Source organism: Heterodontus francisci, chromosome 4, assembly GCF_036365525.1.
Source record: "Heterodontus francisci isolate sHetFra1 chromosome 4, sHetFra1.hap1, whole genome shotgun sequence".
Lineage (NCBI taxonomy): Eukaryota > Metazoa > Chordata > Chondrichthyes > Heterodontiformes > Heterodontidae > Heterodontus > Heterodontus francisci.
Window position 1 is genome coordinate 174091889 of NC_090374.1, and position 25015 is coordinate 174116903.

A 25015-nucleotide genomic window follows, 5' to 3' on the forward strand; every position below is an offset into this window, starting at 1 on the left:
TTGGTTCCTCAACGTATTAGTCCAGAAAACCATGCCGTATACACTCCAAGAATTCCTCCTCTATGGTATTGTTACTAATTTGATTTGCCCAATCTATATGCAGATTAAAGTCACCCATAATTACAGATGTTCCTTTATCTAAGCATCTCTAATTTCCTGTTTAATGCCATTCCCAAAATCACCACTACGGTTTGGGGGTCTATATACAATCTCCACTAATGTTTTTTGCCCCTTTTTTCTGTCCCTTAGACAATTTCATATCCACACAGTCACTGTCCCTTTAATCCCATGGGCTTCAATTTTGCTAATAAATCTATTGGAAGGCACTTTACCAAATGGCTTTTGAAAGTCAATATGTATAACATAAACCATACCATCATCCTCAACTTTCTCCACTATTTCATCAGAAAACTCAATCAAGTTAATCAAACAAGATTTGCCCTTAACAGATCCATAATGGCATTCATTGCTTAACCCACAGTTTTCCAAGTGCCAATTCATTTTGTCCAGGTTTAATATGGGCCCAATGTTAACCCATTCAAAACCCAGCCACATACGTTGAGTTAAAATTGACCCACTAATGTCTCTTTAAGTTTCTCCACCACTGATATTAGTCTGACTGGCCTGTAATTGCTGGGTTTATCCCTCTCCCCTCTTTTGAAAAGGGGTGTGACATTTACAATCCTCCAGTTCTCTGGCACCATCCATATTTAAACAGGATTGGAAGATTACGGCCAGAGTCTCTGGAATTTCCACCCTTACTTCTCTCAGTAACCTCGGATACATCCCAGTCAGACTTGGATGAAATTTCTACTTTGACACTGCCAACCTTGTATCTATCATCTACTTTTCTCTGCTATCTCTTCCTTTACTCTGACATTGGCAGCAGCCTCTTCTTTAGTGAAGACAGATGCAAAGCACTCATTCGCCATGCCCTCTCCCATAATAATCTTTCTAACTTCTGGAAGAATCAAACAGCTGAAGACATGCATCTTTTATTTTATCATAGTAGGGTCGTACATGACTGATTCTGCGCTCAACTCGTGACAGAATGACCCATCTTGATGTGAATTGTATCACTGGCTCTCAATTATTTGGCAGCAAACAACAGCAACAACATGGGCTTGATAAAACTGTGGATAGAATCTGACCTCCTTTAGCAAGCAAAAATTGGCAGCACTGTGCAAATGCTGATAAATGGTTTCTGAGTGTTTAATAAATGAGGCTTTGTCATTTTATTTCAGTGAATATTTTTGAGTAGGGAGAAACTCTTCTGGAAATTAGCACTTGCAGGAACAGTCCATACTTTGACTCCCCTCCCCCACCCCCCCCCCCCCCCCCCGTCCCAGCCCCCTCTCTCTCTCTCTCTCCTGACAATGGCAAGAACTGTTCTGGGCTCTAGACGGAATGTACAGTCTCCTATCAAACAATCATAATGGTCATCTGAAAAAGTATGCCTCTTTGCTGCAAATGATAAGCTAAATGACAATGACTACCCAAGAAAGAAACTTGTGTTTGATGGGAGAGCATCAAAGAGGCAAGTGCTGTCACTTTCTGAACTTGCAGTAACAACATAAGATAGTTGGGTGCTATCATTCACTCTGCCTACACAGTTAAAAAAATAAGCATCGCAAAGCAGCTTTTCTCTGGGTAGGTGTATCCCCGCGAATCTGGAACTCATTACTATTTTTTTCCCTTGCACTCTCTCCGCCCCATGGGATATCTCTGCTGCTAAATCTGGCTGAAACAAAGCAGCTCTCTCTCTCTCTGTCCCAGCCTTACTATTTGCGGAACCCTAAACTCCTGTACTGCTGGATGACACAGAGTTTGAGAGTTTGAATGACACAGTCTTCACTTTGGATCTTAAGCATACGCCATGACGCCTCTTGTACTCTTAATTCTGCACGGTAAATATCCATTTATACATTTATATACAGTCCATAAAGAGATTCCGCTCTGCACCTGTTCAAAAAAAAAACTGGTTTTCCAAACCACGAGTTTGTCACAGTCTGCTGTGGAAGGTAAGAGCTATGTTTTTAAATAAGCACACGTTTTGAATTTGTTGCATGTTTAACTGTTCTTTTTTCCCTCTCCCGCTTGTTTTTTTTTCTATATATATCTGGTCACTCTATGAAGTCGTGCTGTTTGCCGGTGCCGAGGTCCTGGGCAATAACGGGTCGTGCGATTTTGAGGATGACGTTTGTGGCTACGAATCAGATCCCAATAATGACCCGTGGATTGTGAATTTACCAGGTAAATAACTGCGCCGATAGGAAACGCCGGTAGAGCAAATTCTGCAACACATGCTTCCGTGCAACTGCGAAAAAGCTTCAGAACTAAAGATGAGGGAGTGAAAATTAGAGCAGGATGTTACATAATCCAATGTTCTCTCCGAACCTCATCAAATAGCAGCACTGAAAGTTCAGTTCGACCTGCAGTCACCGCATTGCGAAGCTTTAAGTTTTGTAACTAAAAATCAAAGAACTTTCATTTATGTCATTACGTTTTCTCAGGTTCTGTGAACTTTCCAAAGCGCCCTCTGGCCGATGCATTTTGCTGTTTTGTATGAGTGTCTTGGAGTGACTAGTGTTAGGGATGTCAAGTGGCATCAGTTGTGTACTGTAACATCACTGGTACATCCTGCGATTGAGACAGTAACAGAACAGACTTTTTTTTATCGGATTAGATTTTGCAGGTGAAAGTGGCTTGTCATGTCGGGGCTGTCTCTTGCATATATTGTACTTGTGAGTTTCTGTATTTATCGTTATAGGCAAGGACTCACTTAGCATTGAGACGGTTACTATGCATTTTTGGAGTACTGATGTACTCTGAGATAAGGGGACAATTGCTATTGCCAAGTTCGCAGTATTGGCAAGCATTGGGTGGTGCATCAATGTCAGAAGTGGGAGTATAACTCACATCTTGGGTCCCACTTTGATACCCAAGTGCAATGCCAACCTGACGGTGTGACACAGATCTTTCAAAGATTGCCACATACCCGGTTTATTTTGCACCAGGTATTGTATAATCCCAGACATCTACATTTTCCCCTCTAATGTCTAGGGTACGGGTGCAATGAACACTGGATGCACCTCATCTAAAGAAATAAAAATAAATCACTATCACATTAGCACTCCCAAAACAAATGTTGCAATGTTGTGTTGGCCGGAATCATTGAATCATTCCTCATAGAAGGAGGCCATTTGGCCCATCATGTCTGTGCTGACTCTTTGAAAGAGCTATCCAATTAGTCCCACTTAACCCTGCTCTTTCCCTATAGCCCTGCAAATTTTTCCTTTTCAGGTATTTATCCAATTCTCTTTGGAAAGTTGCTATTGATTCTGCTCCAAATGCCCTTTCAGGCAGTGCATTCCAGATCACAACAGCTCACTGCATAAAAAAATTCTCCTCATCTCTCCTCCGATTCTTTTGCTAATTACCTTAAATCTGTGTCCTCTGGTTAGCGACCCTCCTGCCACTGTTTCTCCTATTTACTCTCTCAAAACCCAATCATAACTTTGAACATCTCTATTAAATTTCCACTTAACCTTCTCTGCGCTAAGAAGCGCAGTTACTACTGAACCTTGAGCATCTTAAGTAAATTGTAAAAATGCAGGTACTTTGAAACTGCCTGAGCACAGAGTAATCTGACTTTCTTTCATGAACCATTCCTGGAATATGAAGATAAAATTTCTAATTCTTTTGTTACATTTGGCTGTCCATGCTTGTGTAAGTTGTCATCAGTGATGAATGAACACCATATGCTAGAGCTGGAAAGGCTTTGAAACAGTGATGGACTGAACCATCTGTCCATGACTCCAATAAATTGGATGACATCCCAATTAGACATCATAAACAAATCAAAGACAGTGCAGTTTGTTAGTATAATAAGATCAAGACTGGAACAGCACCAGTGCATATTTAAAGAAAGAAAGACTTGTGTTAATGCAGCTCCTTTTACAACCAAAAAATCACTTTATGAAGTTAGTCACTGTTTTAGGAAATGCATCAGTTAATTTGTGCACAGCAAGCTCCTGCAAAGTGCCTCGAGATAAATGAATAGATAACTTGCTTTGAGTTTGTTGAGCGATAGGTGATAGGTGATGATCTGGCCACCAGGGAGAACTCCCATGCTGTTCTTCAAATAGCAGCCATGGGTTCTTTTATGTCCCCCTAAGAGGGCAGACAGAGCCTCAGGTTTAATGTCTCATCCAAAGGATGGCACCTCTGACAGTGCAGCACTCCCTCAGTACTGCACGTGGAGTGTCAGCCTCAATTATTTGCCCAAGGACTCTGGAGTGGGACTGAACCTGAAAACTTTTTGACACAGAGCCAAGTGTGTCTGAGCCACTGACTGACACATTTACTGGCAATCAGTCACTTCACATCTATACAATAAATTAAAGATTTTCATGACCAATGATATTTAATGATTAACCTAATTGGGCAACTAGTGTAAAATGAATTGTCAACTAATTATAGCACTGCTCTGAGTTACACCTGTTATGTAGAGATATTCCCAGTGTTAAAGCAGTCTTGGAACAGCTGTGAATCCCACCACGGCAGCTGGGGAATTTAAACATTCAATTAATTAAATCAAATCTAGATTTAAAAGGTAGTATCAGTAATGGTGACCATGAAACTATTGGTTTATCATAAAACCCCAACATTTTTTTATATTCGTTTTTGGGATGTGGGCATCGCTGGCCAGGCCAGCATTTGTTGCCCATCCGTAATTGCCCTTGAGAATGTGGTGGTGAGCTGCCTTCTTGAACCGCTGCAGTCCATGTGGAGTAGGTACACCTATAGTGCTGTTAGGAAGAGAGTTCCAGTGACAGTGAAGGAACGGCGATGTAGTTCCAAGTCAGGATGGTGTGTGGCTTGGAAGGGAACTTGCAGGTGGTGTTCCCATGCATTTGATGCCCTTGTCCTTATAGGTGGGTTTGGAAGGTGCTGTCTAAGGAGCCTTGCTGAGTTGCTGCAGTGCATCTTGTAGATGGTACACACTGCTGCCACTGTACAGCATTAGTGGAGGGAGTAAATGTTTGTGGATGGGGTGCCAGTCAAGCGGGCTGCTTTGTCCTGGATGGTGGCGAGCTTCCTGAGTGTTGTTGGAGCGACACCCATCCAGGCAAGTGGAGATTGTTCCATCACATATCTGACTTGTGCCTTGTAGATACTGGACAGCCTTTGGGGAGTCAGGAGGTGAGTTACTTGCCACAAGATTCCTAGCCTCTGACCTGCTCTTATAGCCACGGCATTTTTATGGCTACTTCAGTTCAGTTTCTGGTCAATGGTAATGCCCAGGATGTTGATAGTGGGGGATTTAGCGATTGTAATGCCATTGAATGTCAAGGGGAGATGGTTAGATTCTCTCTTGTTAGAGATGGTCATTGCCTGGCACTTGTGTGGCGCGAATGTTACTTGCCACTTATCAGCCCAAGCCTGGATATTGTCCAGGTCTTGCTGCATTTCCACACAGACTGCTTCAGTATCTGAGGAGTATCATCAGCGAACATCCCCACTCCTGACCTTATGATTGAAGAAAGATCATTGATGAAGCAGCTGAAGATAGTTGGACCTAGGACACTACCCTGAGGAACTCCTGCAGTGATGTCCTATCGTTGAGATGATCGACCTCCAACAACCACAATCATCTTCCGATGCGCTAGGTATCACTCCAACCAGTGGTGAGTTTTCCCACTGATTCCTATTGACCTCAGTTTTGCTAGGGTTCCTTGATACCATACTCGGTCAAATGCTGCCTTGATGTCAAGGGCAGTCACTCTCACCCCACCTGTAAACTCCAACTATTTCACTAATGTCCTTGAGAGAAGGAATTCTGCCATCCTTACCTGGTCTGGTGTCTATGTGACTCCAGATGCAATGTGTTTGACTCTTAACTGCCCTCTGAAATGGCCGAGCAAGCCATTCAGCTGTGTTCGAGAGAGGAGCTCACCACCACCTTCTCAAGGGCAATTAGGGATGGACAATAAGTGCTGGCCTGGCCAGCGACACCCATATCCTGTGAATGAATAAAAAAAAGAGCAGACATGGAATGCAATAAGGTTTATTTTAAATACATAAAACATTACATTAGATAGAAACTCTGCATAAGTTGATAAAGACCAGTCGGACTAATGAAAACCCAGCTTGATACTGAACTGGAATTATACTGCAGGTGATGTTATTCCTAAATAGCATGAGATGATCCCCTCAGGAGGGGGTCTCAAACTCATGCATTCTGACATCAAATCAGGATGTGACTCTGGAGTTGTGTTATTGCTGTCAGCTCTGATGTGCATCAGTTCAGTAGGGACAATTTAACTACAATCTTTGGATTTGTTTCTGAATTCATGAGATGAGGCTATGTTGGTTCGAATAGGCTCATAGGAACAGACATAGGCCATTCAGCTGCTCGAACTGCCATTCAGTTAGAACATAGTTGATCTGTATCTTAACTCCGTCTACCCATGTTGGTTCTGTAACCCTGAATACCCTTACCAAAAATGTTTTCATCAATCTCAGTTTTGAAATTTTCAATTGACTCCCAGTCTCAACAGCCTTAAAATCCTTTAATCATCTTAAACAATTAGATCTTCAATACTCAAGGGAATACATGCTTAGATTGTGTAACCAGTCCTTGCAGTTTAACCCTTCCAGCCCCGTTATTGTTGTGGTGAATCGGTGCTGCACACCCTCCAATGCCAATATATCCTTGTTTTTGTTTTTGTTTTTATTTCAGATTTCCAGCATCCGCAGTATTTTGCTTTTATTTTAGTGTTTAATTCACTGCCACTTCTCTTCCAGGAATGCCTACCTTGGATTTTCGTTTGTCTCTTTTACCTTGTTCACCTTCATTGCTTTCTATTTCCCTCCTGGTGTTTGATAAGGTATCTACCAAAACTCGTTTTCACAGCCACATCTCCTTCCTCAGTGACTGTCTCCGGCTCCGACTTATTCCACGTGGATTCCAACTGCAGTTTCACACATCATGCTTTGAATCCACCCAGGATTACAGGTATCTCCGAGAAATACAACGTTCCTCGGACTGCTACTCTCGCCGCATCCTGAGATCCACACTCAGTGCTATGCGCCGCCACATGCACACACTGGACCTCTCTCTCCAGCAGCACCGTCTCACCTTATCTCAAAGCTGTTCTACTCCGCAGTTTCATTTCATCTTTCGTCTCATCCGACGCATTCACAAAAAACTTTTTTTCTTCCTTTCAAGTGTTAAGGAACGCAAGCTCCAGCAGCTGATGGGGACTCATGCCCCTCCAGATCCTCCTTCCGCTTCACTTCCCTCTGACCCCACCCCTTCTGATCTGACCCCTTGCCGTGTATTCACTATACCCTCTGACCTCCCCCTCTCTGATGCTGAGCGTTCTGTACTCAGCAAAGGTCTCAGTTTTATCCCTTTACGCCCCCACCTCAATGAATTTTGTGCTCGGCATGACGTTGAGCTCTTCTTCCGTCGCCTCCACCTCCGGGCTCACTTCTTTGACCAGGAGTCCTCCCCCCGACCAGCAGACCCATTCACCCGCCTCCAGCATTCTCCCTCGACCTGGACCCCTCCCCCTGGCCTCTTACCCGCTCTTGATCTCTTCATTGAAAACTGTCAGCGAGACATTGGTCATCTCAATTTCTCTGCCCCCCTCACTCACTCTAACCTGTCCCCTCTGAACTTGAGGCACTCCGTTCTCTCAGGTCTAACCCCGACATGGTGATCAAACCTGCAGACAAGGGTGGTGCTGTTGTTGTATGGCGCACCGACCTCTACCTTGCAGAGGCTCAACGCCAACTCATGGACACTTCTTCCTACCTTCCTCTGGACCATGACCCCACCACTGAACATCAAGCCACCGTCCAAAGGACTGTCACTGACCTCATCTGCTCTGGAGATCTTCCCTCTACAGCTTCCAACCTCATAGTCCCACAACCCCGGACAGCCCGCTTCTACCTCCTTCCCAAAATCCACAAACGGGACTGTCCCGGCAGACCCATTGTGTCAGCCTGCTCCTGCCCCATTGAACTTATTTCTTCCTATCTGGACTCTGTCTTTTCTCTGCTGGTCCAGTCTCTTCCCACCTACATCCATGACTCTTCTGACTCCCTACGTCATTTTGACAATTTCCAGTTTCCTGGTCCCAACCGCCTCCTCTTCACTATGTTCGTCCAATCGCTCTACACCTCCATCCCCCACCAGGATGGTTTGAGGGCTCTCCGCTTCTTCCTTGAACAGAGGCCCAACCAGTCCCCATCCACCACCACCCTCCTCCGCCTGGCTGAACTTGTTCTCATATTGAACAACTTCTCCTTCAACTCTACGCACTTCCTTCAAGTAAAAGGTGTCGCTATGGGTACCCGCATGGGTCCTAGTTATGCCTGTCTTTTTGTGGGATATGTCGAGCATTCTTTGTTCCAGTCCTACTCAGGCCCCCCCCCCCCCCCCCCAACTCTTTTTCCGGTACATTGATGATTGTATCGGTGCCGTTTCCTGCTCCCGCCCCGAACTGGAAAACTTTATCAACTTTGCTTCCAATTACCACCCTTCTGTCACCTTTACATGGTCCATCTCTGACACTTCCCTTCCCTTCCTCGACTTCTCTGTCTCCATCTCTGGGGATAGGTTGTCTACTAATACCCATTATAAGCCCACCGACTCCCACAACTATCCCGACTATACTTCTTTGCACCTTACCTCCTGTAAGGACTCCATTCCATTCTCCCAGTTTCTCCATCTCCAACGCATCTGCTCTGATGATGCTACCTTCCATGACGGTGCTTCTGATATGACCTCCTTTTTCCTCAACCGACGATTTCCCCCCACTGTGGTTGACAGGGCCCTCAACCGTGTCTGGCCCATTCCCCGCACCTCTACCCTCACCCCTTCCCCTCCCTCCCAGAATCGTGACAGGGTTCCCCTTGTCCTCACTTTCCACCCCATCAGCCTCCATATCCAAAGGATCATCCTCCGCCATTTTCGCCACCTCCAGCGTGATGCCACTACCAGTCGCATCTTCCCCTCCCTTCCCCTGTCAGCATTCCGAAGGGATCGTTCCCTCCGCGACACCCTGGTCCACTCCTCCATTACCCCCACCACCTCCTCCCCGTCCCATGGCACCTTCCCCTGCAATCGCAGGAGGTGTAATACCTGCCCATTTACCTCCTCTCTCCTCACTATCCCAGGCCCCAAACACTCCTTTCAGGTGAAGCAGCGATTTACTTGTACTTCTTTCAATGTAGTATACTGTATTCGCTGCTCACAGTGTGGTCTCCTCTACATTGGGGAGACCAAGCGCAGACTGGGTGACCGCTTTGCGGAACATCTCCGCTCAGTCCGCAAGCAGGACCCTGAGCTTCTGGTTGCTTGCCATTTCAACACTCCCCCCTGCTCTCATGCTCACATCTGTGTCCTGGGATTGCTGCAGTGTTCCAGTGAACATCAACGCAAGCTCGAGGAACAGCATCTCATCTACCAATTAGGCACACTACAGCCTGCCAGACTGAACATTGAGTTCAATAATTTCAGAGCATGACAGCCCCCCATTTTACTTTCATTTTTAGTTATTTTTTGTTCCTTTTTTTTCTACATTCTTTTTTACATTTTTTACAATCTTTTTTTTGCATTTATTTCATTTCATCTTAGTTTGTTCAGTTTGCTTACCCACTGTTTTTTTTCAGGTTTGCACTTGCTACTGTTCAATATTCAGTGTATTAACACCTAATCTGTACTAATGCTTTGTCTTTCAACACACCATTAACATATTGTTTGCCTTTGCTCCGTGACCTTTTGGTCAGCTGTGTGGCCTGGTCCAATCTAGACCTCCTTTGTTATCTCTTGCCCCACCCCCACCTCACTTGCTTATAACCTGTGACTTTTCTAATATTTGTCAGTTCCGAAGAAGGGTCACTGACCCGAAACGTTAACTCTGCTTCTCTTTTCACAGATGCTGCCAGACCTGCTGAGTGGTTCCAGCATTTCTTGTTTTTATTTCAGATTTCCAGTATCCGCAGTATTTTGCTTTTATTATTATGCCAATATATCCTTCCTGGTGATGCCAGATTGAACACAGTATGTAAAATGGGGTCTAACCAGAACTCTGTACAGCTGTAACAATACTTCCACCCCTTGAATTCCAACTCTGTTGTCATAATGGCCAACATCTATTAGCCTTTTAATTTGTTTTTGTACCTATCCATTACCTTTTAGTAATTTCTGTACTTGCACCCCTAAATCTCGCTGCTCCTTCACAATTTCTAGCTTCTTGCCATTTAATAAACATTCTCATTTATCTTTCTTATGGCCAAAGTGGATGACCTCATACTTCCCTTCATTGAACTCCATCTGCCACAGTTTTGCCTGATTAAAACCCTAAATCTAACAGTGTACTGAAATCTAACAGTCTATTTAAATCAGCGGAAGCACAGTAAAATCAATGATAAAGTAATGATTGTGCATCCAGTGTTAGTTTCTCTCCTTTCCAGCCAATTTTCTCCCTATTTTTTGAAGCTGTTGACTATTTCCTACTGAAATTAATTTTTCTGTCCTAACAATTGGATACGGCTTCTGAGCGGGGGTGGGAGGGGGGAGCGGAAGTCGGTGGGAGGGAGTGGAATTTGATACTTAGACCAAGTGAGCATTCTTAATGTGCGAACATCAGGCTGTTTGAACACGGAAGCCTTCACAGGCAAGCCCAGTCGCCATCCCCCTGCCCCTGCCTCTGCCATCCACAGAGGCATGCTTCCAATTGAGGTCAATGGATAACAATCAGCAGCCATAACTTTCTCTGATTTCTTTCCCTCTCTACCTCGAGAGGAGCTGAGGCCAGTTATGGTTTTCTTATGTCTTACTCAGACTGCAGATCAAATCCTAACCATCTTGATCTGTGCATGCAAAACCTCTGCAGTGTGTGTCCTAACTTCCATTCAACCCTTCACCACTTGTGCTCGCTGACCTACGTTGGATCCCAGTCTGGTAACGCCTCAATTTTAAAATTCTCATCCTTGTTTTCAAGTCACTCCATGGCCGTGTCTCTCCCTATCTTTGTAACCTCCACCAGCTCTACAATCCTCCGAGATCTCTAGGTCCTCCAATTCTGGCCTCTTGCGCATCTCCAATTTTAATTGCTCCACCATTGGTGGCCATGCCTTCTGCTGCCTGGGTCCTAAGCTCTGGAATTCCTTACCTAAACCTCCCCGCCTCTCTAACTCTCTCTCGTCCTTTAAGACGCTCCTTAAAACTGACCTTGTTGACCAAGCTATTGCTCACCTCTATTAATATCTCCTTACCTGACTCTGTATCATATTTTGTCCTGTCAAGCACCTTGGGAAATTTTGCGATGTTAAAGGCACTATGTAAATGCAAGCTGTTGTTGTTTTTGGTACATAGCTTAGGTCAGTCACATTGCATAAGCTTCATATGTTGTACTGTTTAAGGTCTGACAAGAAGCCCCACAAAGCACCATTTGCAGAGGAAGCATTAAATGCTGATTTTATGCTGCCAGATAATCACCAAAAACCAGTGTAAATCTGGCCCTACATTGGTCCTGTACAGCCTTAAATGCATTGGGGTCGCTTTTGAACTCGCTACCCAGAATGTATAACTGGCGTTGTAGACTATAGAGCACCTGATTTTCAGAAATAATAGTGGAACAGTTTCTATAATGGGAAGCCGATCAGTAACGCTGCTTTTACACCCAGCCAGCAGGGTGAAAATCTAACCCATTCTTCCATGCCTGGATACCTTCAATTAAACTTAACCCAATATTGCTTGTTAAAGATTCTTCATTTCAACTGTTAAAAGTTGAGTGAGATTTAACAAAAAAACACTTGGATAATGAAAATGCAAATCGCTATCAGTGTTAGCATGACATAATGAGTTCAGTTAGTTCCTGGAAGGAAACTGCTTGCATATCTCAGCCTTTAAACCATGCTTTTGTTATCTCCAGACTCGACTATTCCAATACTCTCCTGGCCCACCCCCAATCTTCCACCTCCTGTAAACTTCAGCTCATCCAAATCGCTGCTGCCTGTATCCTAAATTGCACCAAGTCCCGTTTACCCATCTCCTCTGTGTTCGCTGACCTACACTGGCTCCTGCTACAGCAACGCCTCGAACTTATAATTCTCATTCTTGTTTTCAAATCCCTCCATGGACTCACTCCCCGCCCCCCCCCCCAACCCATCTCTGTAAGCTTCTGCTGCCTTACAGCCATCCGAGAATGCTGTGCCCACCCACCACCAACCCCCCCCCCCCAATTCTGTCCTGTTGCGCATCCCTGATTTTCATTGCTCCATCATTGGTGGTTGTGCCTTCAGCTGTCGAGACCTTAAGTTCTGGAATTCCCTCCCTAAATATCTCGACCTCTTCCTCTTTTAAGATACTCCTTAAACATAGCTCTTTGCTGAAGCTTTTGGTCACCTGTCCTAATATCTCCTCTTTGACTCAGTGTGAAATTTTGTTTGTGAAGCGTCTTGGGCCATTTTCCCTACACTAAAGGCACCATATAAATGCAAGTTGTTGTTTTCTTCAGAGCAATCTAGCTGCTGCAGAGGTAGATTAGACTGAGATGTGTTTTGGGGAACTCCCTTCCTGACAGCATTGTGGGTGTATCAGCAGCTTCTCAAGGGCAATTAGGGATGGGTAAGAAATGCTGGCCTAGCCAGAGATGCCCACATCCCATGAATAAATTAAAAAAACTCCCTCAACAGCAGAAAAAGTTGAGCTCTGTCTAACCCCATCAATTCCTTAAACTAGTGGAGTGGCAGAGATGAAAATCCTGGAATTATTTACCAGTTGGATGTTGCAATAGGTGACGGGGGAGATGCTTTAGTATCTTTCTGGTTAAATGATGAAGATGGACCAGAATGAGTCGATTTCCTGCCATCGATCTGACTCATTGTGGCCTTCAATCCGTGCAGCAAACTTCCTAATTGACAACAGACTTTAACCAACAGCATGTTCTTGTGAATAACTGCACTAATCCCACTTCCCACTTCATCTCCAAGATTTTGACCCAATGACAGTGAAGGAACGGCAATATAGTTCCAAGTCAGGATGGTGTGTGGCTTGGAGGGGAACTTGCAGGTGGTGGTGTTTCCATGCATCTGCTGCCCTTGTCTATCTAAGTGGTAGACGTTGTGGGCTTGCTGTCTAAGGAGCCTTGCTGCGTTGCTGCAGTGCATCTTGTAGATGGTACACACTGCTGCCCCTGTGCATCGGTGGTGGAGGGAGTGGATAGGGTGCCAATCAAGCGGGCTGCTTTGTCCTGGATGGTGTTGAGCTTCTTGAGTGTTGTTGGAGCTGCACCCATCCAGGCAAGTGGAGAATATTCCATCACACTCCTGACCTGTGCCTTGTAGATGGTGGACAGGCTTTGGGGGGTTAGGAGCTACTCGCTGCAGGATTCCCAGCCTCTGACCTGCTCTTGTAGCCATGGTATTTATATGGCTACTTCAGTTCAGTTTCTGGTCAATGGTAACCCCCAGGCTGTTGATAGTGGGGGATTCAGCGATCGAAATGCCATTGAATGTCAAGGGGAGATGCTTAGATTCACCCTTGTTTGAGATGGTCATTCCCTGGCACTTATGTGGCACAAATGTTACTTGCCACCTATCAGCCCAAGCCTGGATATTGTCCAGGTCTTGCTGCATTTCTACATGGACTGCTTCAATATCTGAGGAGATGCAAATGGTGCTGAACATTGTGCAATCATCAGCGAACATCCCCACTCCTGACCTTATGATTGAAGGAAGATCATTGATGAAGCAGCTGAAGACGGTTGGGCCTAGGACACTACCCTGAGGAACTCCTGCAGTGATGTTAGGAGCTGAGATGATTGTCCTCCAACAACCACAACCATCTTCCTTTGTGCTAGGTATGACTCCAACCAGTGGAGTGTTTTCCCCCGATCCCCATTGACTCCAGTTTTGCTAGAGCTCCTTGATGCCACAGTCGGTCAAATGCTGCCTTGATGTCAAGGGCAGTCACTGTCATCTCGCTGGAGTCTAGGGCAAGGGGTCATAACCTTAAAGTCAGAGCTAGGCCAAGCAAAGGAGAAGTTAGGAAATATTTCATCATGTCAACGGTGAAAATGTGAAACCCTCTCCCACTAAATGCAGTAGATGCAAGGTGAATTAATAATTTTAAATCTGGGATTGATAGACTTTTGGGAGACTAGAGTATGGAATGATATGGAGCCAAGGCAGGTGGCTAGAGTTAAGATACAGATCAGCCATGATCTCATTGATTGGCAAAGCAGGTTTGAGAGGCTGAATAGCCTCCTCCTGTTCCGACATTCATCTGGAAGTCCATTTCATGCATTGATCAGTCTGTGTGTGAAGAAGGATTTTCTGATCTCAGTCCTAAATTTATCTTTTATGAGTTTAAACCAATGGTCCCTTGTCATAATTACATTTAAAGTAGTTGTCTAAATTTTCCTTTCCTGTGCTGTGTGAACTCTATTGTATAGATCTATAATGTCACATTGGGATGCCTCCTTTCAAAGTTTCTCCAGCCTTTTCTGATAAGTCGGATCATTGACACTAGGAATCAGTCTTATGGCTCTTCTTTGCACCGTTTACAATGCTAAAATGTCTTCTTGGTGACCAGCCCAGGATACAGTACTTTAGGAGTGGTCTGACCAGAGCACTGTACAGTTTGATCATGACTTCTTTTGCCTTAGTGTTTACTGCCTTGGCCATGTAGCTTAACATTCTGTTGACTTTGTTGATAGCTGCTCTGTATTGGCTGGAGATGTTGACCAATCAAGTGTTCAAAGACTCCTGGGTCCCTTTCCACTTCATCCCTGGCTGTTTATTGAATGCGTGTGCTGCTTGTTTTTCCGTCCTCTGTGCAGTACTTTACATTTATCCGTATCGGCTTTCATTTTCCTTTGTTTTGCTCATACATTTTTGTATTTTATATAGCTGATACTGTCATCGTTGAGCTTCCTCCTCCAATTCAATGCCATTCCTAGTTTAGCATCATTAGCAAATTTGGTCAATTTGCATTGGGTCTCTGAGTCCAATAGGTAGACAGAGATAAGAAACTATAGTCTTCCCAATTTCAGTCTCTGTGTCACTCCACTGAGTACTTACCCCCACTTTAACCTAATTCCTCCAGTGGGTATCTGTTATTCTCTATCCTTTATCCATGTCCAAAATTTACCCTCAACAACTTCAAGGTTAATTATTAACCTTTCACTTGGAACTTTGTCAAATGCCTTCTCAAAGTCCAGGCACAATGCAAATTTCTCATTTTCAAGTATCTATCCAGTTCCTTTTTGAAAGTTACTATTGAAACAGTTTCCAAAGAAGTCAAGGAATTTGGTCAGGTAGGATGTTCATGGATCTATGTTGATTGTTATTTACTATTATTGAGCAGATAATCTTCAAGTTTACACCTGATAATTGATACCATTATTTCACATGGAATTGGAATATGATTGATGGGTCTATAATTGCCTGTGTCTGTTTTATTGTCCATTTTAAATATGGGAACCACCTTAGCCTTCTTCCGATTCACTGGTATCTCTCCAGTGACCAGTGACTCTCTCATAACAGTTAAGGCCACATGCATCTCTTCCTTAGTATTCTTCAGCACTCTAGGATAAATAGCATCTACCTTGGAGATTTATTGTTTTTGAGCTGTTTTAGTCTATCTAGCACTTTCATCTCATTTCTATCAAGGTCATTATTATGGCGATATGACTGCAAAGCCAACTCTCGGGGTTTAGTCGGTTGAGGAGGTGAAATAAGGAAAGCCAATTGTTCTGTTGAAGTAAAACGGTCACTCTGTGCCAGTGAGTTTAGACAGCATGAATCTTAGTTTGAAGAATTACTGAGCAGGCACTGCAAAAGAGTCCAAAACCCACTTCGAGTGAACATTCAGAGATGATACAAAGCAAATTTGGCAGATCATTAAGATTGGTTAAAACCCCCAGTATTTCATAACAAACTGGATACAATCTACATATGTCTTGGCAAATAATCCGCTGGAAAATCAATTTAGTAAAATGAGCCAACATTTCCCTTAGTACATCGGAAGTGGTGTGAGCCTCTTTGTGTGTAAGCCTGTTATGACCCAACATAAATGAAAGTAGGCAGGAACTGGGACCAGTGGTTTCTTTGCAGACTTCCCTAAATAGCAAGGACATGCACCACATCGAGCTTGCAGTTATTGTTCCAGCAAGTCATTCAGTCTGTTTTGTCATTCACTGGCTTGAATCTTTACCATTGGTTGCCAATTCAGATGTACTGATGAGGAATTTCCTAGCTGCAGATCAAAAGTAGTCTATCCAGCCTTTTTTAACGATGCTGCGTTATCAATCATTGTTGAGGAAATGCCACATATGTATTTACAGCATTGGGTTTACAGCACAGAAACAGGCTATTTGGTCCAACCAGTCTAAGCCAGTGTTTATGCTCCACATGAGTCTCCTCCCACCCCCTTAATCTCGCTTTATCAGCATAACCTTCCATTCCTTTCTTTCTTATGTGCTTGCCTAGCTTCTCCTTAAATGCATCTTTGTTATTCACCTCAACTACTCATCATGGAAGCAAGTTCCACATTCTCACCACTCGTTGGGTCAAGAGAGATGCAGTTAATGAGTATTCCAGTGCTCCTTTTCTTATTCTGTCATGGGATGTGGGCATTGCTGGCAAGGTCAGCATTTATTGCCCATTCTTAATTGCCCTTGAAGGTGGTGGTGAGCTTGAATACAACTGAGTGGCTTGCTCGGTCATTTCAGAGAGCAGTTAAGAGTCAACCTCATTGTTGTGGTTCTGGAGTCACATATAGGCCAGGTAAGGATGGCAGATTTCCTTCTCTAAAGAGAGTTAGTGAACCAGATGGGTTTTTATGACAATCCAGTAGTTTTTTGGTCACCATAACTGATGCCAACTTTTTATTCTGTAATCTCAAGGTCATCCAAAACTCTGCTGCCTATGTCTTAACTTGCACCAAATCCTATTCACCTATCACCTCTGTGCTCGCTGACCTACATTGGCTTCCAGTCATTCTCATCCTTGTTTTCAAATCCCTCCTTGGTCTCACCCCTCCCTATCTCTGTAATCTTCTCCAGCCCCACAACCCTCTAAGATCTCTGCACTCCTCTACTTCTGGCCTCTTGTGCATCCCTGATTTTAATCACTCCACCATTGGTGGCTGTGCCTTCAGCTGCCTGGGCCCCAAGCTCTGGAATTCCCTCCCTACACCTTGCCGCCTCTCCTCCTCACTTTCCACCTTTAAGACACTTCTTAAAACCTACCTCTTTGACCAAGCTTTTGGGCATCTGACCTAATATCTCCTTTTGTTCCTCAGTGTTATACTTTGTTTTATAATGCTCCTGTAAAATGCCTTGGGATGTTTTATTACGTTAAAGGCACTATATAAATATAAGCTGTTGTTGTTTAATTAAATTCCACAGCTGCCATGGTGGGATTTGAACTCATGTCTCCGGCTCATTAGTCAGTCCGTCTGGCTCAAGGATGACTTGTTTCCACTCCGGTTCGATGTGTGAACTGCAGATTCTGCGACATGAGGGGCAGGTGGTGCTTGAAGGGTCAGATAGATGAGTAGTCCATGCCTCCGGATTATAAGTCTAGTAACAAAGCCACTATGCTACCATACCTCTGCTCTCCTGGGTAGCCTCCCACCTACCACCTTCCTTAAACCTGTGGTCATAGAATAATACAGGATAGAGGAGGCCACTTGGCCCGTTGAGTCTGTGCGGCTCTTTTGAAGAGCCATTTACTTTGTTCTACTCCCCGTCTCTTTCCCCATATCCCTGCAAATTTTTTTCCTTCAGGTATTTATCCAATCACTTTTGAAGACTATGATACAATCTGTTTCCACCATCCTATCAGGCATTATGAAGGAGGCTCTTGTTGGGGCACAATTTCCCCTCCCAGAAATGGAGACAGTGAGATTAATTGTAGCATATAATACCATCTTACATCCAACCAACTGGGAATTTTTTTCTAGGAAGGTAATTGTGGCTCTGGAGTACCCTTATCTCTTCTCAAAACTCATCCAAAACTCTGCTGCCCGTAACCTAATTCTCACCAAGTCCCATTCACTCATCACTGGCTGACCTACGTTAGCTCCCAGTCTGACAATGGCTCAATTTTAAAATTCCCATCCTTGTTTTCACACCCTCCATAGCCTCACCCCTCCCTATCTCTGTAACCTACTCCAGCGCTATAACCCTTCAAGACTACTGCACTCCTCCAATTTTGGCCTCTTGCTTATCCCCAATTTTAATCACTCCACCACTGATGGCCATGCCTTCAGCTGCCTAAATCCTAAACTCTGGAATTCCCTCCCTAAAACTCTTTACCTCCCCTCCTTTTAAGACACTCCTTAAAACCTACCTCTTTGGCCAAGCTTTTGGTCATCTGCCCTAGTATCTCTTTATGTGGCTAGGTGTCAAATTTTGTTTGATAACACTCCTTTGAAGCATCTTGGGCCATTTTACAACATTAAAGGCACTAGTTGTTGCACTTATTTGTACCAATATGAGCTGGCTGTAGAGGTGATGTGCACAAAAGCCCTTTAAGTGATTGTAAAATGCGATGTGGTCAGCTTTATTTGGACTCTCCTCTCCAATGCACTTAATGAGCTTGATTGCTGTTTATGGAATAGTTAACCCTCCTTTTCCAGCATTGTGAAACTATATCAGAATATATGATAACCTCAGTTCCTAATGAATAGCTTAGTTGATGGTCTTAGCAGTGCCGTATCTGAGGGTCTTTTGATTGTTGGAAGTGCTGTTGACACCTAGAAATTCTTCTGCATGGTCTCTGTGATTTGAATTATTTTGGAATTGAATTGAAAATGAGCGTCTAAATGGAGCAGAGGCGCAAAGGGATCTAAGGTACAGATTCACAAATCATTAAAAGTAGCAACACAAATTAACAAAGTCATAAAAATGCACAGGGGTTCATTTCTAGAGGAAAAAAGTTCAAAACTAGAGAGGTAATGTTAAACTTGTACAGAATCTTGGTTAGCCCACACTTGGAGCACTGTGCACAGTTGTGGTCTCTATATTACAAAAAGGCAATAAAGGCAATGGAGAAGGAACAAAAAATGTTTACTAGAATGATAACAGAACTGAGAAGTTTTAACTATCAGGAGAAACTGAACAGGTTGGGGCTCTTTTCTGTAGAAAAAAGACCTAGAGATGACCTGATAGGGACCTTTAAAATTATCTAAGGGTTTGATAGGGTAGACGTAGAGAAGATGATTCCACTTGTGGAAGAAGCAAAAAACTAAGAGGCCACAAATATAAGTCACTAATAAATCCAATAGGAAATTCAAGAGAAACTTTTTTAGTTAGTTAGAAGAATGTGGAATTCACAATCACAGAGAGTGGTTGAGGAGAACAGTATAGATATATTTAAGGGGAAGATTAGAGAATAAGGATATATTGATAGGGTGAGGTGAAGAGGGGTGGGACGAGCCTCGTGTGGATCATGCACACTAACATGGACCAGTTGGGCTGAATGGCTTGTTTTTGTGCTGTAATAGTATAGGTTTTTAGGCGAAAGGTAGCAGAGAGTCTGGAATAGTAATCCTGAGGCCAGGACTAATGATCTGGAGACATGAGTTCAAATCCCACCATGTCAGCTGGGGCATTTAAATTAAGTAAATTAAATAAATCTGGAATTAAAGAGCTAGTCTCAGTGATGGCGACCATGAAACTAGTGGATTGTCATTAAAAAACGCATCTGGTTCACCAATGTCTCTCAGGGGAGGAAATCTGCCATCCTTACCTGCTCTGGCCTACATGTGACTCCAGACCCACTGCAATGTGGTTGACTTTTAACGGCCCTCTGAAATGGCTGAGCAAGCCACTTAGTTTTCAGGGGCAATTAGCGATGGGCAACAAATGCTGACCTTGCCAGTGATGCCCACATCCTGTGAATATATGAATCAAAAGAGAATGTTTTGATTTTGGTTGCGCCATAAGGAAAAATATACTCTTGGCTAGTGAGTGAGAATCGATCAGAGGAGACATATGGACATGTAAATGTGAGAATAACTCTAAGCAGTGCTGCACTTAACGGTAAGCCACCACCCTGGACTTCATTTTTCTTAAAAGGCATATCATTTTCTAATTAAAAGTATAAGTATATAAATACACTTGCTTCGGTTAGTAATTAAACAATAGAGTGGATAGAGCGGAATGTCTCAGCCAAGGTGATGGTGGGGTGGTGAGGGCAGGGAAGGGGGTGGGGTGGTGCTGTTACTCATAGAACAACAGCTGCTGCAAAATATTGGCATCAGTTTTAGTCTCTGTTAACATCGCACAGGATCCATTGGTGTTTTCCAGTCTCTGAGGAGCAGAAGCAAACTGAAGCAAAACATACTGACCATTGCACAACTGATCTCCTTCCAAGAATGTAAAGGCAACAGAGTGAACACATTGGGATAAAAACACTGCAGGGCAGACCAACTGAGCTGGTATCCTGATTTGAGACATTTAACAACCCCAATTTTAACCTGCTTCGCTCCTCGGGAATGGGGCATGTTTGGGTTGGTTGTGTTACGACCAGGTGAGAGAGGTCTAGGATTCCCTCTCAGCCTTTGCCTGGTTTAACTGTAACAGGGTTTAATTTTAGAAACACTTTGTTGTTAGCTCCCCCTCAGTGAATCTTTGTTCACTGCTCCAATTGTAAGGCAAAGAATTCAAATAGGTTTCCTTAGATTTAAACAAGAAAGGTAGAAGTTTATTAATCTTAAACTCTAATCCGGTTAACGACTATGAATATGTGATGCGATCACGCTAGCATGCATATGTGATAAACATATACGCAGATAGGGACAGAAAAAGAAGGAGGAGTAAAGGGGAAAAGTTTGAGGCAATATCTGGTAATTACAGTCCTTTAAGTTCAATGTGGAGTCTTTGGTTGCCGGTAAGTCTTGCAATTCATTAGGGCCCAGTTCACGCTTCAACTTGTTCCGATATAGGAGTCTTTTCTCTCTTGAGGGCCACATGTCTTCCATGGGTCCGGTGGCTTGGGAGAAAGCAAGAGAAAGAGACAGCCAGGCGAGAGACTTGTTTATTTCAGCTTCAGTTTCAATGGCCTTCTGAATTCAAACTGTCCTGTGGCTAGTTCAAAAAAACCCAGGTTGCCCAGCAGGTTAGTCATGTGACTAGCTGGTTTGACCACTTCTGTTTTTGGTTCTGCCATCTGAGCAGTCATCCTGGAATGTGAGCTTCCTCACCTTCAATGTCTGGTGATCACAGTCCACTTTGGGTTAAGTGGACCAGGGAATAGTCCTTTGTCTCTCCAAGCACTGTCTGTTAGTATGCAAATGTTTTTCTTGCCAAGTGCCTGGTGATTTTTTTTTAACAAGTCCTTTCTTCACTCCAGCAACAGTTTAAAATCAATGTTCATATGCCAAAATTAATAGGCCTCATTCTTGGCAGGTGGGGGTCTACACGACAGTTGTTTGTTTCACACTCTCTGGCCATTTATATGCCCTGTGGACTTCAGAGTGGGTTACATTGCGCATCTGACCCACAATCAAGAAGCTCGGCAACATCTGGGACAAAGCAGCCCACTTGATTGGCACCTCATCCACCACCTTGTATAATCGCTCCCTCCACCACTGGCGCACAGTGGCAGCAGTGTGTACCATCTACAAGATGCACTGCAGCAATTCACTAAGGCTCCTTCGACAGCACCTTCCAAAAACACGACCTCTACCACCTAGAAGGCTAAGGGCAGCAGATGCATGGGAACACCACCACTTGCAAGTTCCCCTCCAAGTCACAGACCATCTTGACTTGGAGCTATATCACTGTTCCTTCATAGTCACTTGGTGTACATATACTGCATTGACTGCTGCGGTTCAAGCAGGCAGCTCACCACCACATTCTCCAGGGCAATTGGATGGGCAATAAATGCTGGCCTTTTCAGCCATACCCACATCCCAAGAATGAATGTTTTTAAATAAAAAATCACCCTGTTCCCACCATTGGATAAGGGTAAAAACCAGGGGGCTGGTCCGTGTCCGTTACTGACACACAGAGCTTGTGTCCTTAGTTGCCACCAATGCCGTCTATCATAGAATCATAGAAAGTTTAAGGCACAGAAAGAGGCCACTTGGCCCATCGTGTCTGTGCTGACGAAAACGATCCACCTATTCTAATCCCACCTTCCAGCATTTGGTCCATAGCCCTGCCGATTACGGCACTTAAGGTGCATATCCAGACACCTTTTGAATGAGTTGAGAGTCTCTGCCTCAACTACCCTTTCAGACACTGAGTTCCAGACCCCCACCACCCTCTGGGTGAAAAAGCTTTTCCTCATCTCCCCTTTAATTTTTCTACCAATCAATTTAAATCTATGCCCCCTCGTCACTGACCTCTCTGTTAAGGTGAATAGACTCTTCACCTCCACTCTATCCAGGCCACTCAACATTTCAATCAGATCTCCCCTCAGCCTTCTCTATTCCAAGGAGAACAACCCCAGCCTATTAAATCTTTCCTCATAGCTGCATTTTTCCAGTCCTGGCAACATCCTTGTAAATCTCCTCTGTACCCTCTCTAGTGCAATTACATCCTTTCTGTAATGAGGTGACCAGAACTGCACACAGTACTCAAGTTGTGGCCTAACCAATGAGTTATACAATTCCAGCATAACCTCCCTGCTCTTACATTCTATACATCAGCTAATAAAGGAAAGGATTCCATATGCCTTCTTAACCACCTTATCAACCTGTCCTGCTACATTCAGGGATCTGCGGGCATTCATTCCAAGGTCCCTCACTTCCTCGACACTTCTCAGTATTTTCCCATTTATCGTGTATTCCTTTGCCTTGTTTGACCTCCTCAAATGCATCACCTCACACTTCTCCGAGTGGAATTCCATTTGCCACTTTTCTGCCCATCTGACCAGACCATCAATACCTTCCTGCAGCCTACAGCTATCCTCCTCGCTATCTACGACACAGCCAGTCTTTGTGTCGTCTGAAAACTTCTTGATCATGCCCCCTACATTTGCGTCCAAATCGTTAATATACACCACAAAAAGCAGGGGACCCAGTACTGAGTCCTGCGGAACGCCACTAGAAACAGCCCTCCAGTCACTAAAACACCTGTCAACAATTAGCCTTTGTTTCCTGCCACTGAGCCAATTTTGTAACCACCTTGCTGCATTTCCCTGGATCCCATGGGATCTTATTTTTGTAACCAGTCTGCCATGTGGGACCTAGTCAAAATCCTTGCTAAAATCCATGTAGACCACATCAACTGCATTACCCTCATCTATCTTCCTTGTTACTTCTTCAAAAAATTCGATCAAGTTGGTCAAACAAGATTTTCCCTTAACAAATCCATGCTGACTATCTTTTATCAACCTGTGCCTTTCTAAGTGACAGTTTACCATGTCTCTCAGAATAGATTCCAATATTTTACCCACTCCTCAGGTTGGACTGACTGGTCTGTAATTATTCGGTCTTTCCTTCGCTCCCTTTTTAAACAGAGGTATAACATTAGCAGTCCTCCAATCCTCCAGCACCACACCTGTATCCAGTGAGGACTGGAAAATGATGGTCAGACCTTCCGCTATTTCCTCTCTTGCTTCTTTTAATAGCCATGGGTACGTTTCATCTGGGCCTTGGTGATTTATCAACTTTCAGGGATGCTAATCTCATTAATACTTCCTCTCTCCCTATGTTTATCCCATTCAACACTTCACACTCCTCCTCCTTAACTACAATATCTGCATCGTCCCCCTCTTTTGTGAAGACAGATGCAAAGTATTCATTAAGAACCATACCAACATCTTCCACCCCTACACATAGGTTACGTTTTTGGTCTTTTATGGGCCCTGCTCTCTCCTTAGTTATCCTCTTACTCTTAGTGTATTGATAAAACATCTTTGGGTTCACCTTGATTTTGCTTGCCAATATTCTTTCATGCCCTCTCTTTGCTTTCCTAATTTCTCTTTGATTTCACCCCTCCACTTTCAATAATCCACTCGACTTTCTGTAGTATTGAGTTCTCAGTGTCGGACATAAGCTTTCCTTTTCTGCCTTATCTTACCCTGTAGGCTCCTTGACATCTATGGGGCTCTAGATTTGGCCATTTCACCCTTTTTCTTTGTGGGAGCATGTTTACTCTGAACCCCTTTAATCTCCCCTTTGAATGCCTCCCACTGTTCTAAGGCTGATTTACCTTCAAGTAGCTGTTTCCAGTCCACTTTCACTAAATCACTCCTCAGTTTAGTAAAATTGGCCTTGCCCCAATTTGAGAACTCTAACTCCTGTTCTATTTCTGTCCTTTTCCATAATTATGTTAAAGCTGACTGAATTAAGATCACTATCACCAAAATGCTCTCCCACTGCCACCCCTTCCACCTGCCTATCTTCATTTCCTAAAACTAAGTCTAAAACTGCGCCCTCTCTTGTTGGACTTGCTACATACTGGGCAAAAGGTTCTCCTGAATGCACCTCAAGAGTTCTGCCCCCTCAATTCCTTTCACACTAAAACTATCCCAGTTAATATCCCAGTTTATCTGCTGTTTCGTGTGGTGATGGATGTTTGGCAAGTGCAGCTGCAACAATACTTCAGGTGGACTTCTTCATCATCTTCTTGACAGCCGACAAACAGGAATTAAATCAGCAACCAGTTTTATACCTCGCCCAAATTATCTTTCCCATCGTGGCGGCGCCATCACCTCAATTCCAGGAGAAGGTCCCCAATATCTTTTCTCAGCAACTGGGGAATTAGAAAGACCTTGCATTTATATAGTGCCTTTCACCTCCTCTGGATGTCCCAAAACACTTTACAACCAATAAAAGACTTTTCTGAAGTGTAGTCACTGTTGTAAGTTAGGAAAATGGCTGCAAACTTTCACATGGCAAGCTCCCACAACCTGCAGTGTGATTATGACGAGATGGTAATTTTTCTTTAATATTGTTTGAGGGATAAATATTGGGCAAGGACAGTGGGGCGAACTCCACTACTCTTCTTTGAAATAGTGGCCATGGGAT

General features: G+C 43.9%; 1 protein-coding gene across 4 annotated transcripts in view; it reads left to right on the plus strand.

Moving 5' to 3' along the window:
* The first annotated feature begins 1407 nt into the window (after window positions 1-1407).
* The window catches only part of mamdc2a (MAM domain containing 2a), a 148812-nt gene continuing 125204 nt past the window's right edge, over window positions 1408-25015 (plus strand). The window contains exons 1-2 of one of the 4 annotated variants that reach the window (XM_068030580.1): window positions 1408-1537; window positions 2137-2253. In XM_068030580.1, coding sequence (XP_067886681.1) covers window positions 1483-1537; window positions 2137-2253 — 172 coding nt within the window. In that variant the 5' untranslated portion in view covers window positions 1408-1482. Of the gene's footprint in view, window positions 1538-1684; window positions 1908-2136; window positions 2254-25015 lie in introns of those variants that run through there. The other 3 variants (XM_068030584.1, XM_068030581.1, XM_068030582.1) reach the window with 3 other exon arrangements.